Here is a 21055-nt window from a genome sequence, read left to right as displayed (position 1 = left end):
TTGTGAGCATGTGCACTGCAGCTCCACGCCAGTCGTCCGAATGTCTAAGCACCGCACAAGCTGGAGAAAATTAGGCATTCCTCCACCTAACTTGCCTGTGGGGACCGAACTGATAACATCCTCAGAGTTCAGCTACTGGACCAGGTCCCTCTAGACGAGCTTACACAAAATGGACCAGAAGGGAGGGAGCAGCATCTTCATAACTTGTCGCCCAGTGGTTAGGGTACTCACCTGGGATGTTGGAGACCCACAGTTCAAGTCCTCCTTCTTCACCTGAGTGAGGAGAAGGAATTTGAACAGTCATCTGCCACCTCCCAGATGCGTGCCCTAGCTACTGGGTTCTGCGATATTCTGACATGGGGGCTCCTTCAGTTTCTCCTGTTGAAGTTCCATTATGGATAAATAATATTTTAAAAGGTCATTGGCACAGGTGGTCTGGATCCCCCACCTCCAAAGAGGGTGCTCTAACCACGAGGCTACAGAATCATATTCTCAATTTATCTCTTCCGCTCACCCGTTGGCCCCAATGATTCTTTCATTAATTTATCCACAGTGGAATACCTTCAACACTGAGCCAGAGAGAGCAAGCATGAAAAATGATTCTGTGGCTTGGTGGTTAGACCTCTGCCCACGGAGGTGGGAGACCCAGGGTCCAGCCACCTGCTCCATTTAAAATATATATATATATTTATCCGCCATGAAACAGCTTCAACACGAAAGACTGAGGAAAGCCCCAAAGCAGAATATCCCATAGCCCAGTTGTGAGAGCACTCACCCGAGAGGTGGCAGGTTCCAATTCAAATCCCTTCTCCCCACCCTCAGGTAGAACAGGTTCTTGAAGAGAGGGTCTCTCACATCTCAGGTCAGTATATTAACCACTGGGTTAAAAATTATGAATGAGGTTCTTCACCCGTACCATGCTCCTTGCTAAAATGGCATAGGTACCTAATGCCAAGACAAGGTTAACAGCTGAGAATCCCAAGCAGAGGGAGGAACCTTCGTGCAGTCTGTACTTAGACACTTACCTCCAAGAGAGGGGAGAACCTTAGCAAAACACTCCTTAGCTTGGCATCTCCCTTTGTCTATCTTAGGTGAGAAGCAGCCTTACTTGTTGGATCTTCTAAGGTGCCTATCTTTCCCCATTCATTGTATAGGGAGCCATTCTAAGGTGCCTATCTTTCCCCATTCATTGTATAGGGAGCCTAGGCACCCATATCAGACTTTGGGAATCACAGTGATTTTCTAGGTACCTAAAAGTGAGGTATTTTGATGCTCAGTATTGTCATTTCTATGTGAATCAAGGCTTTAAGGAGGAACTCTGCAGCCTATTCTCAAGAACCTCAAGACTAGAACAAAGGGATTCTAGAAATCAGGATTACAATTCAATAGAAAAATTGAATGGGAAATCCAATAGAGCTGGGTCTCTAGTCAATGATATGAGACTGATGTACAATCTACCAGATTTTTCGGGGGGGGGGGGAAGCAGGGGGAGTGTATACATTTTTGCAATGTAAGTCTACTATAACTAAATTATCAACATTAAAACAGAGGGTTTATCTATAATTTATTAAAATTCAATAGTGAAAGACACTATTTTTTAGCATGGTTCAGAAATCCCCCCCCCCCCTTTTAGGGCATCTGTTTTAATGGACTGTTATAGTAGCAGCTGAAGCAAAAGGATAAGGGCGACGGGAGAGAGTTGAAAGAGTATCTTTACTATTCGAATCCTGCACTTATTGATCCATTTTGTTGGACAAACACCACTTCATTTGACTAGAGTGGTTGGAGAAAAAAGGGTCCCATTTAAAGCAACACTGCAAAATAAACCTGCAAAATGAGTGATTAATAAGTCCTTCTGAAGGTCAGTGCTGCTGAAAATTTACTTTCCTATTTTGAATTTTAAATACTTCCCCTTGAACAAAAGAAAAAACACATAAGAGCAATTACTTACTCCGCCAGCCCCAGTATAGTTTCTCTCTTGTACTGGTCATCTGCTGTAAACCTCTGCACATCCACTCCTTTGCCAAGGCCTTGAAGGATTTGAGCCTGAGTGAAGTCCAGTAGTCGTTCATTGTAGTAGTACAGTTGCTTAATCAAAGTTGCTATTTCTTCAGGCCAGTCTGCAGAGCTACACTGAGAAACGTGCTTTGTGACCATCTTAATCAGCTCTTTTGGGTCAGCCTGTGAAATCAATTTTTTTTTTAAAAAAGCCTTTATTTTAAAAAACTCTAAAACAAAGTTGCCATTCTAAGATCTATCTGCTGGTGTTTTCATTAATGAAACACGAAATATTTCTTCCATCCTGAGAGATATGATCAGATCTAGTGGTATTCCACATTTTGAACGTAGGGAACCTCTTGGAAACCGTGGAACCTTTCAAAATGGTAAAAATGTAAGTGTGACCACTGAATGCTAAATAACCTGAACACGTATATATAATTGATGCAAGTCAAATCTGCACTGCTGTCAAACTTGTATTTGTATGGTACGAGATAAAGGAAACAAATTTTCTTTTTGATTATCGAAGTAATATCGTAAGTACACATTTTGCAATAGTAGTAAAAGCACAAAAAGGAGAGGAAAAAGTCTCTTTATTATGAAAATCCTGCATTTATTGATCCATTGACTTGAAAGATTAATTAGCAGACCCTAAACTATCTGTATAAAATATACAAATATTACTGATTACAAATTAGCTAATGACCATCCTACAGTCAAACACAGGAACATACCACAAATATTAAAATAATTCTTCTGAATCAATGACTGATTCCAATGTACTGAGAGAAATAACACACAAATGTAACAGCATATCCATAACAGGACAAAGAGTTGTTTATAGGTTTAAAAATCATCTGTGTTATGTATTTAAAGTGCATAATTGCTGTAGTATCTAGCTCAAAACTGCACACAGAAATCAGATCTTTGAACGTGCATTATAGTTTCCACATTCATAAATCAATGGCACAGAGACATATACACTTTTGAAAATCTGGCCCCAAATAATTTTGTATTGTCTGACCCACTGTGTGCCATGTACAGCACTAAACCCACTGACAATGCTTAAATAAATAATAAATATAGCAATGAAACTGGCAGAAAATAATGTAATGTAATGGTGCCAGAACTTTTCCTAGTGGGTGACAGAGTAATTTACTTTGCAGTTCACAAGATACATGAATAATTACGTTCTTGCAAAAAAGCATAACATGAAAAATAAAGTAAAATACATTTTATACATACCTAAACTACTTAAAATACATTGCAAAGGCTGATAAGCCCAACATCTGACCTACTTTTCACTTCCCCTTCTTCACTAGAAGCTAACTACTGATTTTCACTTTCAAGGCCCTACATTGACTATATCTAATACACTATTGAGATTGACTCGCCTACACTCTACCAAAAAAGCCAGCCTTCGTTGTTCTCTTTTTGAATTTTCAAAAAAGCACCTCTGTGCTTTTTTCCATGCTGCCTATCATACTTGGGAGGAACCCCCGTAATATCTGCAAAGCCTCCTCCTTCAAATCCATCCATAACACTCTCCTTTGTCAAGATGCTTATGAAAACTTGACAACGGATAGGTAGCAAGTGTGCAACATAAGAACGGCCATACTGGGTCAGACCAAAGGTCCATCTAGCCCAGTATCCTATCTTCCGACAGTGGCTAATGCCAGGTGCCCCAGAGGGAATAAACAGAGCTGGTAATCATCAAGTGATCCATTCCCTGTCGCCCATTCCCAGCTTCTGGCAAACAGAGGCTAGGGACACCATCCCTGCCCATCCTGGCTAATAGCAATTGATGGACCTATCCTCCATGAATTTATCTAGTTCTTTTTTTAATCCTATTATAGTCTTGGCCTTCACAACAGTGTGCTGAAACTACTGCTTTTCATGCTGAGCAGTACTGTCTCTCTGTTTCCTTTTCTCCCCAATCTGTCTGTATATACCCACTTGTCTCTCTTTTATAATAGATTATAAACTCTTTGGTCTGGGACCATCTTTTTCTTGTTGTGCTATCACAATATAAATAATAAATAATGATAAATAAAATGGATGTGGTGGCTAAAAGAGCTAATGCAATTCTTAGACCTATAAACAGGGGGATCTCCTTAGAAGTAGAGAGATTCTATTATTTATGTACGTGGCACTGATGGAACTGCTACTGAAATACTATGTCCAGTTCTGGTGTCCACAATTCAAGAGGGATGTTGAGAAATTGGAGAAAGTTCAGTGAAGAGTCATGAAAATGATTAAAGGACTGGGAAAATATGCTTTATAGTGAGAGATTCAAAGATAATTTTACCAAAGAGACGGTCCTGTGGTGATGTGATCACAATCTATAAGTATTTACATATGGAAACTTGATAACAAAGGCTCTTCAATTTAGCAGACAAAGGAATAATGAGATCCAATGGCTGGAGGTTGAAGCTAGGCAAATTTAGTCTAGAAATAAGGTGAACATTTTTAACAGTGGTTTTGAGTGCTGGAACAATTTACCACAATATACCATGTGATATATTTTTCATCCCTGTAAATCTTCATTTAAAGATTGGATTCTTTTTCTTAAAAGATATGTTCTAGTTCAGCCACAGCTATTGAAACGGAAGCAGGAATTAATCCAGGCAAGTCTCATGGCCTGTGTTATGCAGGTGCTCAGAACAGATTACCACAATGATCACTACTAGCCTTAAAATCTATGAATCCAGGAAAATACTTTTCTCAACTGTGTCTGTTTTCATAGTCCATTTAATTATTACATGTTTTATCCCTTCTCTTTCTGCTCACTCAGTCTTCTTCTATACCCCCTAAAATGACTTTTAAAATAACATTGATGCTACTAGTGTGATATTTATTGGCTATTCAACAAGAAGAAGAACCTAGTGATGGATAATAAAATATAAAAAACATTTCAGTGTCAAGCTGTGTGGGGCTTAAAGAATGAATAAAAAGCTATTTAAATTATGAAATAAATTTTCACAGTATCCTTTTAGAATATACTAATATTTCTACATTCACATAAAACCTGTCTTCATTAAAATACGGGGGAGAGGGAAGTGTAAACACAAACACTAATAATATCATTAATTATAAACGAAACCTGCAAAAAAGGCTACAGAGCACACTGTTTACCACCATACTTATGTAGTTCATAGGCGCCTCAATATTCTTAAACAGTCAACAGGCTAGATAAGAAGTTAGAATCAGTTTGTTCTTTCTAATGCTATGTGTTAAAAAAAAAAAAAGACAAGTACATGACAATCTGTTGGCTTTTCAAATTCTCTCAGACACTGAGAAAGTGTGGCTACAAGCCTGATTCCCCTGCTTCCTTTTATTAGGTAAATCTTTCCTAATACTTTAAGACAAGTGGTTGAACAATATATCTTTTCTCCCTGATGCTCCACCATAGGCTTGTCTAATTTACAAAATTTTATATCATTTGAACACAACAGGAAACTATCAAGTTTGATGCCACAGTGTTAACTGTGACTTGGCAGTCAGTGCAGATTGTGCTCAACACTGTGTCAGCTACCTGTGATTAGTTATCGTCATCAAAAACAACGCTGCAGTAGCACCTACATTCCTCAGTCAGAGACGAGGGTCACACTGTACCAGGTGTCTTAACTGATATTTCTCCTTAACATAGTAAGCAAAATCCACATATTCATGGATGATATTGGTGACTTCAACACAGAATTTTCAGAAGCCTTCTTGATTCTTCACTAGCTTCAAGCACTCAGCAGCTGACCTCCCCGTGATCTGCTGCACACTTTCTATCTGTCTCCTTACTGGGGTCATCCCCTACTACAACTACCAACCACCATTCCTTCCACAATAATCTTCTCAAGGTTACTTCCATTTCTATGCCCGATGTGACCAAAATATATACATTTGCACCTGTTGATTTCTGACAGCATTGTCTGCTTCTCTCCAATAATGTTTCTAACCTAAGCATTCATTATCTTTTCCATACAAGAGTAACACAGTAGATGAGCTATATTTCAAGTGTGCCTGCACAGCCGTTGTGATAAGATGGATTACTGTTTGAGACTAAAGAGAAAAAATTTGATTTTGGGGCTACTAGCTTTGTCCGCCCCTTATCCATAAAATAATCTCAAAAATTTTGTTCACTAAGCCATCACCTTCTTCTCATTCAAATCCCTCCTTAACAATCATCTTAGCAGCACAACTGACAGTTAACCTGTACATATAATTCAGTTACTGGAAATGTCAAGATTTGCATATACCAAAAATTAATAACTACATGTCCTTATTTTCATCATCCATTGGTTTTTGAGATCCAACTCTCTCTATGGTTTTCCTATCCTTTCCCCCAAATCACTCAGCCCTGTGATGGTCCTTAATAACAATAAAATACCTTGTACTCTAAATGCAAGGTGCAGGGAAAGCTGTGTCTTCCTATATTTAAAATCCACACTTGAGTCAGTATTAGGTGACTGAGTTATGAACTGCAGATTGAGTTTTAGTAATCTGTGATAATGTTTCTTCTTTTTTGGCATGAATATTGTACTATACAAAAGCACGAGACCTTAACATTCTCTCTTTAATATCTGAATTACAATACTCTTTTCTTCACTTGAATTGTTCAAATTCAGACAAACTTGTGTACTAAAAGGTGTTTCTTCTCCTTTACACATGAGATTCTTGACCCCTCGGATACTGAAATAACTCCCACATGGACAAATTATTTCTCACTAATGTCACAGGGATTGAAAACGATGGCTATTAAGATAATTATAGTAAGTTACTCGAATTCATCTTGCATTTCCTTTTTAGCTGACTTTTTCCACCTTAGTCACAAGTCCCAATGTGACTTTGATTTTTTTTTATTAAAAATTATGAAACATTGCCACTTTAGGCTAATCTCTTTTTAAGTGAGCAATTGTGTTTAAGTAAAAGAAAAGTTTCATATTTCTTTTTGAGAAATATGCTGAATTCAATTCAGTACAGTCAATCTAGGTTGTAAAAAGAGTAAGTCACTCACCCCTTGCAGTCCTAGGACCTTGGAGTCCAGTGAGTCCTTTAGAAAGGGAGTGCATTTTTCACTCACAGGAACTTAATGTTATTCGATGGAAAGACATGGCCAGTAGAGAAGGTGGGCTTGAGTATTCAACAGTGCTTTTTTGTTTTACATGGGACTTTTGCATCACATTTATCCAGTTATGCACCATACAACTCAATACAAAAACAACAGAACTAGTAACTGTTAGAATCCTGTGTCCCAGGACGAAATAAATCATTGACAATATTAGATCATGAGAAAGTAATTCTGCCTCTTTCCCCTTCTGTTGAGACATCCTGGTCTTAATACCATGTTTCTCCTAATTTATATTCCCCTCAAATCTCACTTATATGTGTTTCCTTAATTGTTAATTATATCTTTTAAAGTAAAGCTCACAAACAATTTGCAAATATTTTATAAATTCAAAAAATAAATCTAAAATATGATACATGATCATAAAAATTATGAGGTTAGCTGAAATTAAATGTGTCAAAGAGAAAAGGAGGTAAGTTATGTGCACATATTTGTACATGTACACCCTTAGAAGTAACTGACACAGGTACAATATTTGGCCTTCATAGAATCATAGAATATCAGGGTTGGAAGGGACCTCAGGAGGTCATCTAGTCCAACCCCCCTGCTCAAAGCAGGACCAATCCCCAACTAAATCATCCCAGCCAGGGCTTTGTCAAGCCTGACCTTAAAAACTTCTAAGGAAGGGGATTCCACCACCTCCCTAGGTAACACATTCCAGTGCTTCACCACCCTCCTAGTGAAAAAGTTTTTCCTAATATCCAACCTAAACCTCCCCCACTGCAACTTGAGACTATTACTCCTTGTTCTGTCATCTGCTACCACTGAGAACAGTCTAGATCCATCCTCTTTGGAACCCCCTTTCAGGTAGTTGAAAGCAGCTATCAAATCCCCCCTCATTCTTCTCTTCCGCAGACTAAACAATCCCAGTTCCCTCAGCCTCTCCTCATAAGTCATGTGCTCCAACCCCCTAATCATTTTTGTTGCCCTTCACAAAAGTGTTTTAAATAAGACATGTTTTAAAGACACAATGACAGTGCATGGTGCTCAGCAGGCAGACATTTTCAGATGTATTTCTCTCAGCTCTAACAAGACATCAAGATAATGGAACGTTGTATAATATCTCATTAGCTCCTCATTTTAAAGAGCTTAAAATAAATGCAAAGCTTTTCGGTTTCTGAATCATTCTCCTCACTTTGGTGTTTATTCAAGCTGTACATATTCACAGCACAAAAGAACATTATTCTATGCTATTAGGATGACCATATCTTAAAGAAAAAACATCTCTGCATATAGAAGCCTGAACAAAGAGCTCACAATTCTCACGATTTATGAAACTTAGATGTGCATCAAATCATGGTTTACACAGTCAACTTGTACTTTGACTTAATTTCTGTACTTTCAACTGACAGCTCCACCACAGTTTTCTTTGTGAATTAATAGCATAGAGCTCCTGGAAATGCAGATGGAAAATGTAGATGCCAACCCCTGTAATTACGAACTCTAATAGTTGTATGTTGGGGAACGGAGAACAAAAAAATGTCCACAATATCACAAAAAGAAAAGATATGACAACTGAATAATTTATTTTGACACAAAGTGAAGTTCATATTGTGAATAAACTTTTTTCCAACAGTGGAAAGAATATACCCCAAATTGCTTTCAGATAGTTCAATTTTTTATTATTTTTATGTATTTATTTTTAATATACATTTGGATTTGATTTTGGAATAGCCTGTGCGATTTTGTGTTTCTTTCTATTTAATTGATTGGCAGTAGAGTAATATGTGAAATATAATTTGCTGTTAGACTTAAGACACTTTATAGGAGTGCTTTGGGTTGTTTGCATGCAACCCATAGTCAGGGGCTCCCAACTGCACATACCTTTATGAAGTGCAAAATACTTCCCCTGACTGGAGAATGGATGAGCGAGACAGGCATTTAGGGCAAGCAATAGCTCTGTCCACACCCTATCCAGATGCTCCAGGAAAGGAAAGTAGAGGAAACAGAAAAACTGTATGCGCACTCTGAACTCTCAAGCATTGGGGTTGTGGTTTGGGTAGTCCTTACTTTGCCATACAAGTGAACAAAGATTAGTAGCGTCTATGTAATTTTGAAAGGAGGTTTCTAAAGTAAATATAACCGCTATACAGATGAAGCGAGCTTTAGGTTATGGGGAGATTTCTGAACAGAAGTTAGGTCTGGTTCATGGAAATGATGCAATTGATAGCCTGTGTCCTTGGTTACCAAATGGTAGATTATTAGGGAAAACAAAGAGGAAGTGGTTTCTGAAACACAGAACATCCACCCCTTGGCAAACACACTTTCTTGAGCCATGTTGAAATTCAAGAAATTCACACGATAGGCTGAGAGAAAGCCACTTAGCCTGACCCAGACTCTCTCTGGATATGTAGCTAATATTCATAACACTAGCCTTGTGCCTGCCTAATTGTGTTTTCCAAAATATGCAACTATAGGCATTTATTTACAGATACCTTCTATTTTGAGATTTTTATCTTTCAATAATTTGCACAAAAAACCCCACTGATTTAGATGCAAAGTTTTAAGATGGGGAAAATTGCTATTGAGGAAACTTGGAGAGATGAGAACTAAACTCTGACCTCAGTGCAGGCAGTCAGAATTTGTGCTATTGCCTGAATACCCAGTCAAAAGCAGAAGCTATCTATAACTACAAACAATATCACAATGTTGTGGACCAAAGTGGCATTGGGAAAGATGAACAACCTGAAGGGTGCTATGCCTTGTTACATGAGGTGGCAGCAACTCCCAAAATAGCTATAGTGGAAAGAGGTAGACAGAGAGAAAATCTGTTTTGCTCTGTTCCATTTTATATATATTTTCAGGTTGCTAGACTTTATCATCCTGTTTCTATACAGCTGTTGCAGCTAAGTTTGTTCAAAGTAATATTTCATCTTACCTATTAAGTAAAAAGATTATTTTTTGAGAAATTTAATAGGCAAGATGAAATATATTACTTGAACAAAATTAGCTGCAAGAGCTGTGTAGAAACAAGATAATGAAATCTAACAATCTGAAGAGAGAATAGCTAAAATATATACTGTATAATTGTAACTGGGAGGAACCAGGAAGGAAACTAGTCCTGCAGTACAGAACAACTTCTGTATTAGACAGCAGATGTTAAGGAATGACTGAAGCTATTGAGTAGAGGGGTGAACAGGAATTTCAGTTCGGATGGAATAAAGAGATGAGTGACAGATGCAAGATAGGTGTGTGTGGATCATCCAAAGAGCTATGTGAAATGGGTCATCTAATACCATACCAAAAAAAAAATTGCATTTTAGACTAAACTCATTGAGGAATATAAAAGTTATTTACACTAGAGTAACTGGTGCTTATTTGAAATGTATGGTCCCTATCTGTATTCCACTGTGGGTACACATGTGCTCCAGGCACCCAAATTTGGAGAATTCTTTGAGAATCTGAGAATTCCTTTGGCCCGCACATGCACCCTTGCTCTCCTTGTGCCTCCAGCTGAGGAGATAAAAGAGCAGAGCAGACCGACCATGCCTCTAGTTCCTTCTCTACCACGAATCCAAGAATGATCCAAAGTAAAGGCGAAGGAGGATGGGTACTGGAATGCAGATAGGGACTACACATCTCAAAGAACCTCCAGTTGTCATAAAGTAAATACTTTCTCTTCTTCTTCAAGTAATGGCCCCTATGTGTATTCCACTGGGGGTGACTCACAAGAAGTAATCAAGTAGGAGAAGGTGCGAGGATGCAAGCAGAGAGCTGTCTGAAGGGCCGCTGTCCCAAAGGATGCATCAGCATCCTGTACTAGTGAATGTGCAATGGAACTCCATGTAGCTGCTTTGCAAATGTCAAGTACAGGTACTACTTGAAGCAATACTACTGATGTGCTCTTGCAGAATGAGCCCTCACCACATGAGGGGGAGGAAGATGTAACCACTTACAGCAGGGTAAGATACAGCCCAAGATTCATTTAGAGATCTTCACAGAGGATACACCTTGACCTTGGAGTCTTTCTGCTACAGTGATGAACAGTCTGGGTGATTTTCTGATTGGCTTTCTCCTTTGTTGGTAAAAGGTTAAGGCTCATTGCATGTTGAGGGAATGAAGTCTCTTCTTCTCTTCAGATGAGTGTGATTTTGGGAAAAACATAGATAATTGGATTGATTGGCTAGTTCAGGTGAACTTAGGATGTGAAACCAAGGAAACGTTGTCTTTATGGAATATGGTGTAAGGTGGATCCGCCATCAGTGTTCAAAGCTCACTTGCCCTCCTGACTGAGTTGACAGCCACAAAGAATGCAACCTTCCTAAAGAAGAGAGACATGGAACATGTAGCTAGTGGTTCAAAGGCCGGCTTACTAAGCACCGAAAGCACAAGCTTTAAGTCCCACCGAGGAGTGAATTTCCTTACTGGCAAAAAAGTTCCAATTAGACCTTTCCAGAATCTGGTAGTCAGTGGGCAAATGAAAACGGAGTAACCATGTGAACATAGGTGATACGTACTGATTGCTGCCACATGGACCAATATAAAGTTAATGGAAAGACCAGCTGATTTGAGGGAAAGATAGTCCAGAATAAGGGGAATATCTGTTGCTTCTGGGGAAACAAGTTTTTGTTGTGTACATATAGAGAAACTCTTCCACTTGGCTAAGTAGATTCCCTAGAGGAATTTATTCATTTTTTAGTAAGGACACTTTGTACAGCTTCAGAGTGCGAATATTCTAGAGCTGCCACTTATCCAAAAATCATGCCCTGAGATGGAGTGCTTGGGGGTTGTGACGCTTGATTCTGCCCTTCCTCTAGGAAAAGGATTACATGTTGATCAGCACCTGGGATGACATGTTTAGGAAACTTGGGGACCAAAACTGTCTGGGCCAACTGCGTTGATGAGAATGACTCAAGCCCTATCCTGATGAATCTTCCATAAAATCTGAGATAGGAGTGGCCAGGGTGGGAAGGCATAGTTCTGATAGTCTGACCATGATAGAAAGAGAGCGTCACCTTGAAAGTGATGTCTTTGGGCTCCTCTGTAACAGTATAGGTTTGTTTGAGAGGCGAAGAGATCCCTCGTGGGATTTCCGATAGAACAAAAATACTGCTCACCACTGCGTCATGTAACACTCACTTGTGGTCAATAGCGAAGTGCCTATAGTGCCTGCTCAAGGTGCCCAACAACACATTTTGATTCCCTAGAAAGTGATTGTGACGAGGTGATTCAACTGCTGATGCACAGATTCTATAAGGTGATCACTTCAGCACGCAGGGGAAAATATTGAAGTGTCTGCTTCATCTGGAGATGAAGGCTGTTTCATTGGTACCAGCAGAACTGCCAGATCCAGTTCACAATCTTCCTCTTCTACGGTGCCAGGAGGAAGCTCTGGTTGTCCTCTTGCAGGGGACCGGTGGACTGACTTCCTAGTGGATCACATCGACCCTGCAGGGTGTAGGTATGGGTACCACAGTCCCCAATATGGTAAGTAAGATAGGTCAAAGGGTGATTGTGGAGCTCCATTGGAACCATGAGGTACCACCGGTTCTGAAACAGATGCTGAGATGGGAGGTGTCATAAATATAAAGGGAAGAGTAAACCCCTTTGAAATCCCTCCTGGCCAGGGGAAAGCTCCTCTCACCTGTAAAGGGTTAAGAAGCTAAAGGTAACCTCGCTGGCACCTGACCAAAATGACCAATGAGGAGACAAGATACTTTCAAAAGCTGGGAGGAGGGAGAAAAACAAAGGGTCTCGGTCTGTCTATATGCTGTTTCTGCCGGGGATAGACCAGGAATGGAGTCTTAGAACTTTTAGTAAGTAATCTAGCTAAGTATGTGTTAGATTATGATTTCTTTAAATGGCTGAGAAAAGAATTGTTCTGAATAGAATAACTATTTCTGTCTGTGTATCTTTTTTGTAACTTAAGGTTTTGCCTAGAGGGATTCTCTATGTTTTTAATCTAATTACCCTGTAAGGTATCTACCATCCTGATTTTACAGAGGTGATTTCTTTACTTCCATTTACTTCTATTTCTATTAAAAGTCTTCTTGTAAGAAAACTGAATGCTTTTTCATTGTTCTCAGATCCAAGGGTTTGGGTCTGTGGTCACCTATGCAAATTGGTGAGGCTTTTTATCCAACATTTCCCAGGAAAGGGGGGGTGCAAGTGTTGGGAGGATTGTTCATTGTTCTTAAGATCCAAGGGTCTGGGTCTGTAGTCACCTAGGCAAATTGGTGAGGCTTTTTACCAAACCTTGTCCAGGAAGTGGGGTGCAAGGTTTTGGGAAGTATTTTGGGGGGAAAGACGTTTCCAGACAGCTCTTCCCCAGTAACCAGTATTTGTTTGGTGGTGGTAGCGGCCAATCCAAGGACAAGGGTGCAATATTTTGTACCTTGGGGAAGTTTTGCCCTAAGGTACAAGAGGTTAGTTCTAGACATGTCCAAGTCCCTTGTCTAAGAAGCTATTTCTCAGGATACATCAGTTCCTCGGGTGATTCAGAGTCTCCCAAGAAAGAAACGGCCTAGTCTGTGTCTAACGGTGGCACCAACGGTTCTGCTCAAGGGAAATCATGGGTGAATGATGGAATGGGGGACAGACTCCTCCAATAATTTGCATCTCCTCATGGAGTCAGGACTTCTCTCATGAGGGATGGACCTGATAGCAACAGGGATTGGGGTAAGGGAGAGCAAAAATGTCATCAGCTGTAGCACAAGTCTCTGCTTTCCCTGGAGTGCATGGGGTCCTATTCATCTAAACTGACAGAAAGACAGCACTTACAGTTTGTGGATCAGGCTCCCAATAGTTGTGTCTTTTGTTGGTGCCATCGGTTCCCAATGCTTAGGCTTAGCTGGTACCAGAGGTACCGTTGCCACCAAGAGTGCAATCTGGTAGTGACAGAGTCCTAGACTTGTTGGCTTTTTTGTCATGACTCTGAGACTTTGGATGTTCTAAATCCTCAGGGGCTGAACAGGAAGACTTGCTTGCCTTACACAGGATTGTATCCAACTTCTTTGAAGTGAACTTAGAGGATTCACTCTTGTGTTTATGACAATGTTCCCTGCCTTCCTGACAAGACCTCAATGGGGGGATCTATGGGAATAGATTCCCTTGCTCATAAATTGAACCTCGTGTCAGAAAGTGCACTCCTTGCTGAGTCAGGCTGATGTTCCTGGGTACAACTGGGGAAAGAGCAGCAGACATAGCATCTTGCAGCGACATGACCTTTCCTGAGGCAGTACAGTCAACATTGGTGGTCACTGCTGACCAAGAAGGAGAGGTGGCAAGAAGCACAGTTACTGAAGCCTGAAGTTCTGGACACAGTCTAATACGTGTAACTGGATAATGGGGTGAGGAGGAGGGGACAGTTTCCTGGGACAAGGAATCTAACTAAATTATAAAATTTAGCTAAAACTGTCTCTGACAATAGCCAAGGTCAGATGCATCACAGGAAGGTGCAAGAAACCCCACAAACACACAGATATGTAATAATCTGACTCTCTTATCCTAATCCCTAACAGTTAGAGATTAGTTTTAAACCCAAAGATGTTTCACATCTCTCCAAATTTGCTAGCATTAACTGGCTATTTTTGGTAACCAATTCCTCTTTGAATTTTGCTAAATTCTGGCAGTCAGTGACATCCAATTATTTTAACTACCTGCAAAATATTGTTCACACAGTGCTACATAACTAAGGCTGTGTGTCTGTCATGGAGGACACGGAAGTAATGGTTTCCGTGACTTTCCATGACCTCTGTGACTTTTGCAGTGGCTGGTGCAGCTGGCTCCAGGGCTGCCTGAACAGTCAGGCAGCCCCTGGGTCAGCAGCTGCAGTAGTTTAGGTGTGGGAGGAGGCTCAGGGATGGGTCAGAAGGTTGGGGTGCGGGATGGCGCTTACCTGGAGGGGGCTCCTTGGAAGTGGCCGACATGTGCCTACAGCTCCTAGGTGGAGGGGCCAGGAGGCTCTGTGCACTGCCCCTGCTTGCAGACAACATCCCCACATTTCCCATTGGCTGCATTTCCTGGCCAATGGGAGCTGCAGAGCTGGAGTTCGTGATGGGGGCAGCATGCGGGAGCCCCCCTGGCCTTCCCTTCCCCTAGGAGATGCAGTAACATGCCAGTCACTTCCTGGGAGCTGCGCAGAGCCGGGTAGGGAGCCTGCTAGCCCCTTCAACCCCTCCCCAGCACCAGCGGGGGTCCCGTTCCACATGCCGCCGCCCACCCCTCCCACCAGCACCAACGAGGTCCTGGGCTGTGCACCACCACCAGCCCGCACCCCACCCCCAGCAGGGGTCCTGGGCTACCCCGCAGCACCCAGGGTGCCCCATGCTGCCCCCATCCAAGCACTCATGCCCCCCCCCCCAGCCCAAGTTTTAGTTAGGGGTATACAGTACAAGTCATGGACAGGTCACAGGCTGTGCATTTTTGTTTACTGCCCATAATCTGTCCATGACTTTTACTAAAAATACCTGTGACTAAAACATAGCCTTATGTATAACTGCCTGCATAGCATAAGATGAAAATTTTGGTCACTTTGCCTGGACTGGAGAGATTTGCAGCCTGGATTGGAGGGTCAGGGGTCTAAGCAGATTAGTGATCAAGATAATGGTGTGAATAGTGAGGATACAAAATTTGTAGATGTCAAACTTATTTAGCTAAATCAAGACTAGAGAGACGAAATGAAGATCCCAGATTTGGACAGAATCCATTCACTACCATTTTACAAATGATAACATGTATTTTAATTTTTGAAAATGTTCCTCAGTGTCTAAGGTGATGGACAGCCAATAATATCAAAAAGATAAAAATAAAAGTATTAAAGAGAAAGAACCAGTTATAGCTTTTCTTCAGACCCCAATTCAGGAAAGAAACATTTTAGTCATTCTCAGTATGAATGTTGGTCTTTAAGCACGTACTGAAGTGCTGTCCTGAAGAGGGATGGATTTAAGATTAAATGCTTTCCAGAATTGAGGCTCAAACCTTTGGCACAAATTTTCATTAACTATGTCAACAACACTTGCTCTCACTGAAGATTAAGTGAATAGCAAATTTCAAGATTAAAAACTACGATGTCTGAGTTATCCAGGTGCAAGAATACACTGGAGTTATCTTGTCCATACATTACTGCTTCTGTTTTCTCTGACACATCAGAATATTTATATCTAATACAACATACATATAAATTGCTCAAAAGCAATGTTTACAGTCACTCTTGATAAGAGTATACATAAGGAGGTACCTATGTGTCACATTTTTAAGGCTATGATTTTTTCACAGAGGTTACATAAGTCATAGAATCCGTGACTACCAGCGACCTCCATGACTTCAGTCCATGGCAGCCGGGAGTGGCAGGGACCCCCAGGAGCTCCCTGACCGGCGCAGACAGCAGGAGGACCCCAGTGCTCTGAGCCACCACAGGCAGTGGGGAACCCTGGAGAGCAAACCAGGCTCCTGCAGCTGCATGGGGGGGTTGTGGGGACCCCGCAGCTGAGCTCCCCATTTTGTCATGGATATTTTTAGTTAAAGTCATGGACCGGTCATGGGCTTCGTTAATTTTTCTTTATTGCCTGTGACCGGTCCTTGACTTTTACTAAAAATATCCATGATAAAATCTTAGCCTTACCCATTTTCAACTGATGAACTCACTGCCAAAAATGTCAGAATCCTACAAACCCTTTGATGAAAAGCTGCTGGCTTTTCTGTGTACTGAACCCAGGCAAATGATGCTGGTCGGAAAGGAGAAATGCAATACTTGGGAAGACAATGTAAGATTCAGCTTTGATTGGTCAGACACAGGTGGGGCACGTTCTCAAGGACACATGTTCATCCATCATACAAGAACAAGCACCACATTCTGCTTTACAAGAATCCCTCCAACTGATGCTGGAATAACTCTTACTGGCCCCCAGCAATCAGCACATATCTGTCCTCAGCTAAAAGGGAGTTATTCCAAGCCTGACAAAAGCAGAGTAAGTGGGGGGAAGTATTCTGAAGACAGAGACTGAGGTCAGAGGAACAGAAACATGAGGGGGAGATCTAATGCAGAAAGAAAAAGATGGAGAGGTTACTTAACTTGTAAATGGAATTCTTTGAGATGTGTGTACCTACGGTTGCTCCATATCAGGATGGAGAACAGTACTCGAAGAAGGAGGTATAACAGAGGACTGAAAGAGCAATAGGGAAAAACGGGGGAAGAGAGCACCATAAGGGATGGCAAAGAGAGGGAGTTGAAAAAAAGTGAAGGTGCAGAGGATTCTAATTTTTGTTAGAAGGTTCAGAGGCATCTGACTGATAATGGGAGTGGCACGGTTAATTTTTCAAGCTAAGCATGATTCATCAATGGGGGATTTTACCAGAATTTTGTCACTTTACACACTGCATTTGATCTTTGTAATCACAAAAAAGGAAATTATCTTTAGATATCACCCCATCTTTAAAAAATATCAACACCCCTTTTAACTCTTAAAAATATAATCTTTACATTAAATGAAGTCCTTTGTTTAAAAAAAAAAAGATTTATCCAACTGCAGATAGCTCCACCATTCCACATTGTGCATTTTGTTATAACCATCTGAATTTCCATTCATCAGTAACTTTTCAAAAGTTCTTTATTTTGTGGCAAAACATCAGACAGACTTCTTACAGAAGCTAAAAGTAGGTTTCAAGATATGACAGTTGTACAGTCTATCAAAACACAGTAATCTGCCTGAATTATTTTTTCCTCTCTCTCATAACTGCAGACTGAGGTACTGAGAAATGCATGAAGATTGTAGATTAGAAACAAGGTGAACAATTGATAGTCAAGTCAAATCCAAACCTTTAAGTATAGTGATAGAAAATAGCTTCAACTATTTGAATGTATTTCAATTTTCTACCTTCAGATAGTCCATTCTAAACTTTTGTCATATTTAATTCCAACTTCTGAAGTACTATTTTAGAAACTATAACGATTTCTAAATCTATCATCCCTGACGGGCCCATCACCAGGTACTGCACAGAGACTTCATGAACAAATTCATTGCATACTCTACCCTAACATGGCACCGAGACTCTCCACTTCTACATACTCCCCTTGATACCACATACCACCAACTTGATTGCAACCAACCTTGCCTTACGAGAAACTAACTGGCCTTTCTCTAATCCCATTACTAGGGGAAGTCCTGTGCAAAGAGAAGGGTCTTGTGCTGTGATTTAAAACTAACAAGATTAACTCATCCTAATCTTCAGGTGGGCAGGTGATTGTGCAGTTCAGTGACCACATCTGGAATGCCCTACCAGTAACCTGAATCATGTCCTAGAAAGTATCAAGGCAGTTGCAGAGAAGCTAAATGAAGTCTTTGCGCATTGGTCTTCACTGAAGAGGCTGTGGGGGAGAGCCCCGCACCCAAGCCATTCTTTTTAGGGGACAAATCTGAGGAAATGTTCAAGGTGCAGGGTCAATAGAGCAGTTTTTGTAATAAATTAAACAGAAATAAGTCACCAGGACCAGACAGTATCACCCAAGAGTTCTGAAGGAATCAAATACGAAATTTCAGAAATACTAACTGTGGTATGTAACCTATCACTTAAATCAGCCTCTGCACCAGATGCCTCAAGGATAGTGAATGTAACACCGATATTTTAAAAAGGCGCTAGAGACGATCCAGGCAATTTCAGGCCAGTATGACTAACACCAGTACTCTGCAAATTAGTTGAAACTCTAGTAAAGAACAGAATTATCAGACACACAGATAAACAGTGTATATTCAGGTTTCAGAGTAACAGTCGTGTTAGTCTCTAAGGTGCCACAAGTACTCCTTTTCTTTTTACAGTATATTCAGGAAGAGTCGGCACAGCTTTTCTAAAGGGTAATCATGCCTCACTGAGCTATTAGAATTCTTTGAGGGTATATACAAACATGTGGGAAATGGTGATCCAGTTGATATAGTGTAGTTGTACTTTCAGAAAGCCTATGGCAAGGTTCCTCATTAAAGGCTCTTAAGCAAAGTAAGCAGTAATGGGATAAGAGGGAAGGTCCTCTCATGGATCCACAATGGAGAGAGCAATAAGTCGGGTCCCCCGAAGGATCTGTGCTAGGACCTATGCCGTTCAACACATTCATAAATGACCTGGAAGAGGAGGTGGGGAACAGTGACGTGGCAAAATCTGCAGACTATACAAAATTACTCAAGATGGTTAAGTCCAAAGCTGACGATGAAGAGTTACAAAGGGATCTTACTAAACTGGGGAATGGGGCAACAAAATGGCAGATGAAATTCAGTGTTGATAAATGCAAAGTAATGCATATTGGAAAATATAATCATAACTATACATACAAAATGACATGGTCTAAATTAGCTCTTATCGCTCAAGAAAGATCTTGGAGTCATTGTAGATAGTGGAAACATCTGCTCAATGAGCAGCAGCAGCCAAAAAATGCTAACAATGTTAGGAACCACTAAGAAAGGAATAAATAATAAGACAGAAAATATAATGCCACTATATAAATCCATGGTATGTCCACACCTTACTGTGTGCACTTCTGGTTGCCCCATCTCAAAAAAGATATATTAGAATTGGTAAAGATTCAGAGAAGGGCAACAAAAATAATTAAGGTTATAGAACAATTTCCATATGAGACATTAAAAAGACTGGGACTGTTCAGCTTAGAAAAGTGACGACTAAAGGGAACATAATAGACATCTTAAAACTCATGAATGGTATGGAGAAAATGGATAAGGAAGTGTTATTTACCCTTTCACATTAGACAACTAGGAGTCACTCAAAGAAATTAATAGGCAGCTGGTTTCAAACAAAAAGAAGCATTTCTTTGCATAATGGAGTCAACCTGTGGAACATGTTAGGAGATGTTGTGAAAGCCAAAAGTATAACTGGGTTCAAAAAAGAATTAGATAAGTTCATGGAGGACAGGTCCATCAATGGCTTTAGCCAAGATGGTCAGGTAAGCAGCTCCATGCTCCTTATGTCCCTAAACCTCCAACAGCCAGAAGCTGGGACTGGACAATAGGGGATAGATCACTCGAAACAGCTCTGCCTGTTCATTCCCTCAGAAGCATTTGTTGTTGGTCACTGTCAGAGACAGGATACTGAACTAGCCATACCAATTCTTATTTTCTTTCAGATTGCAGTAGTTGTGGTAGGTCATAAAGCATTAGGTTGACTGTGACAGTAGCACAGATCTAATCCATTCAGTATTTTAAAGACCAGAACCAACACTGTGAACCTAAATAACTACTCAAGTGCTCAGTGGAAACCTTATGAAAGTTCAGAACTCAAATTTGTCCATTAGCTTTCCAATATTAGCAAATGTCACACATCTCTGGCTAAAATCCAAAAGCCAGGACCCAAAATGTATGCCATCTGATGCAAAGTGCACACATTGTGTATAACTTCATTCACATGAAAACAAGTGAATTTTAGCTTGGAAGACCTTCTCCCTTCCAATCCAGAAGGGTGACCCCATGTTATAAAAATAAAGGGAAGGGTAAACACCTTTAAATCCCTCCTGGCCAGAGGAAAAACCCTTTCACCTGTAAAGGGTTAAGAAGCTAAGACAACTTCGCTGGCACCTGACCAAAATGACCAATGAGAAGACAAGATACTTTCGAAGCTGGAGGAGGGGAAACAAAGGGTTCTCTCTGTCTGTGTTGTTTTTCCGGGACCAGAGCAGGAATGCAGGTCAGAACTCCTGTAAAAAGTCAGTAAGCAATCTAGTTAGATATGCGTTAGATTCTGTTTTGTTTAAATGGCTGATAAAATAAGTTGTGCTGAATGGAATGTATATTCCTGTTCTTGTGTCTTTTTGTAACTTAAGGTTTAGCCTAGAGAGATTCTCTATGTTTTGAATCTGATTACCCTGTAAGGTATTTACCATCCTGATTTTACAGAGGTGATTCTTTTACTTTTTCTTTAATTAAAATTCTTCTTTTAAGAACCTCATTGCTTTTTCATTGCTCTTAAGATCCAAGGGTTTGGGTCTGTGTTCACCTATGCAAA

The 21055-nt window shown here is 40.5% G+C and overlaps 1 protein-coding gene across 4 annotated transcripts in view; it reads right to left on the bottom strand.

The window, feature by feature from the left end:
* Window positions 1-21055, bottom strand: part of NBAS (NBAS subunit of NRZ tethering complex) — a 406503-nt gene that overhangs the window by 140335 nt on the left and 245113 nt on the right. For all 4 annotated transcript variants that reach the window (XR_012157919.2, XM_073335981.2, XM_073335983.2 and 1 more), the window contains exon 41: window positions 1952-2181. Coding sequence is in view for 3 of the 4 variants with exons in the window: in XM_073335981.2 (XP_073192082.2) it covers window positions 1952-2181 (230 nt within the window). In the remaining variant the exon portion in view is untranslated. The remainder of the gene's footprint in view (window positions 1-1951; window positions 2182-21055) is intronic.

Source organism: Lepidochelys kempii, chromosome 3, assembly GCF_965140285.1.
Source record: "Lepidochelys kempii isolate rLepKem1 chromosome 3, rLepKem1.hap1, whole genome shotgun sequence".
NCBI classification, from domain to species: Eukaryota; Metazoa; Chordata; order Testudines; family Cheloniidae; genus Lepidochelys; species Lepidochelys kempii.
Note: the sequence above shows the minus strand (reverse complement) of the source record. Positions and strands in the feature narration are given on the sequence as shown.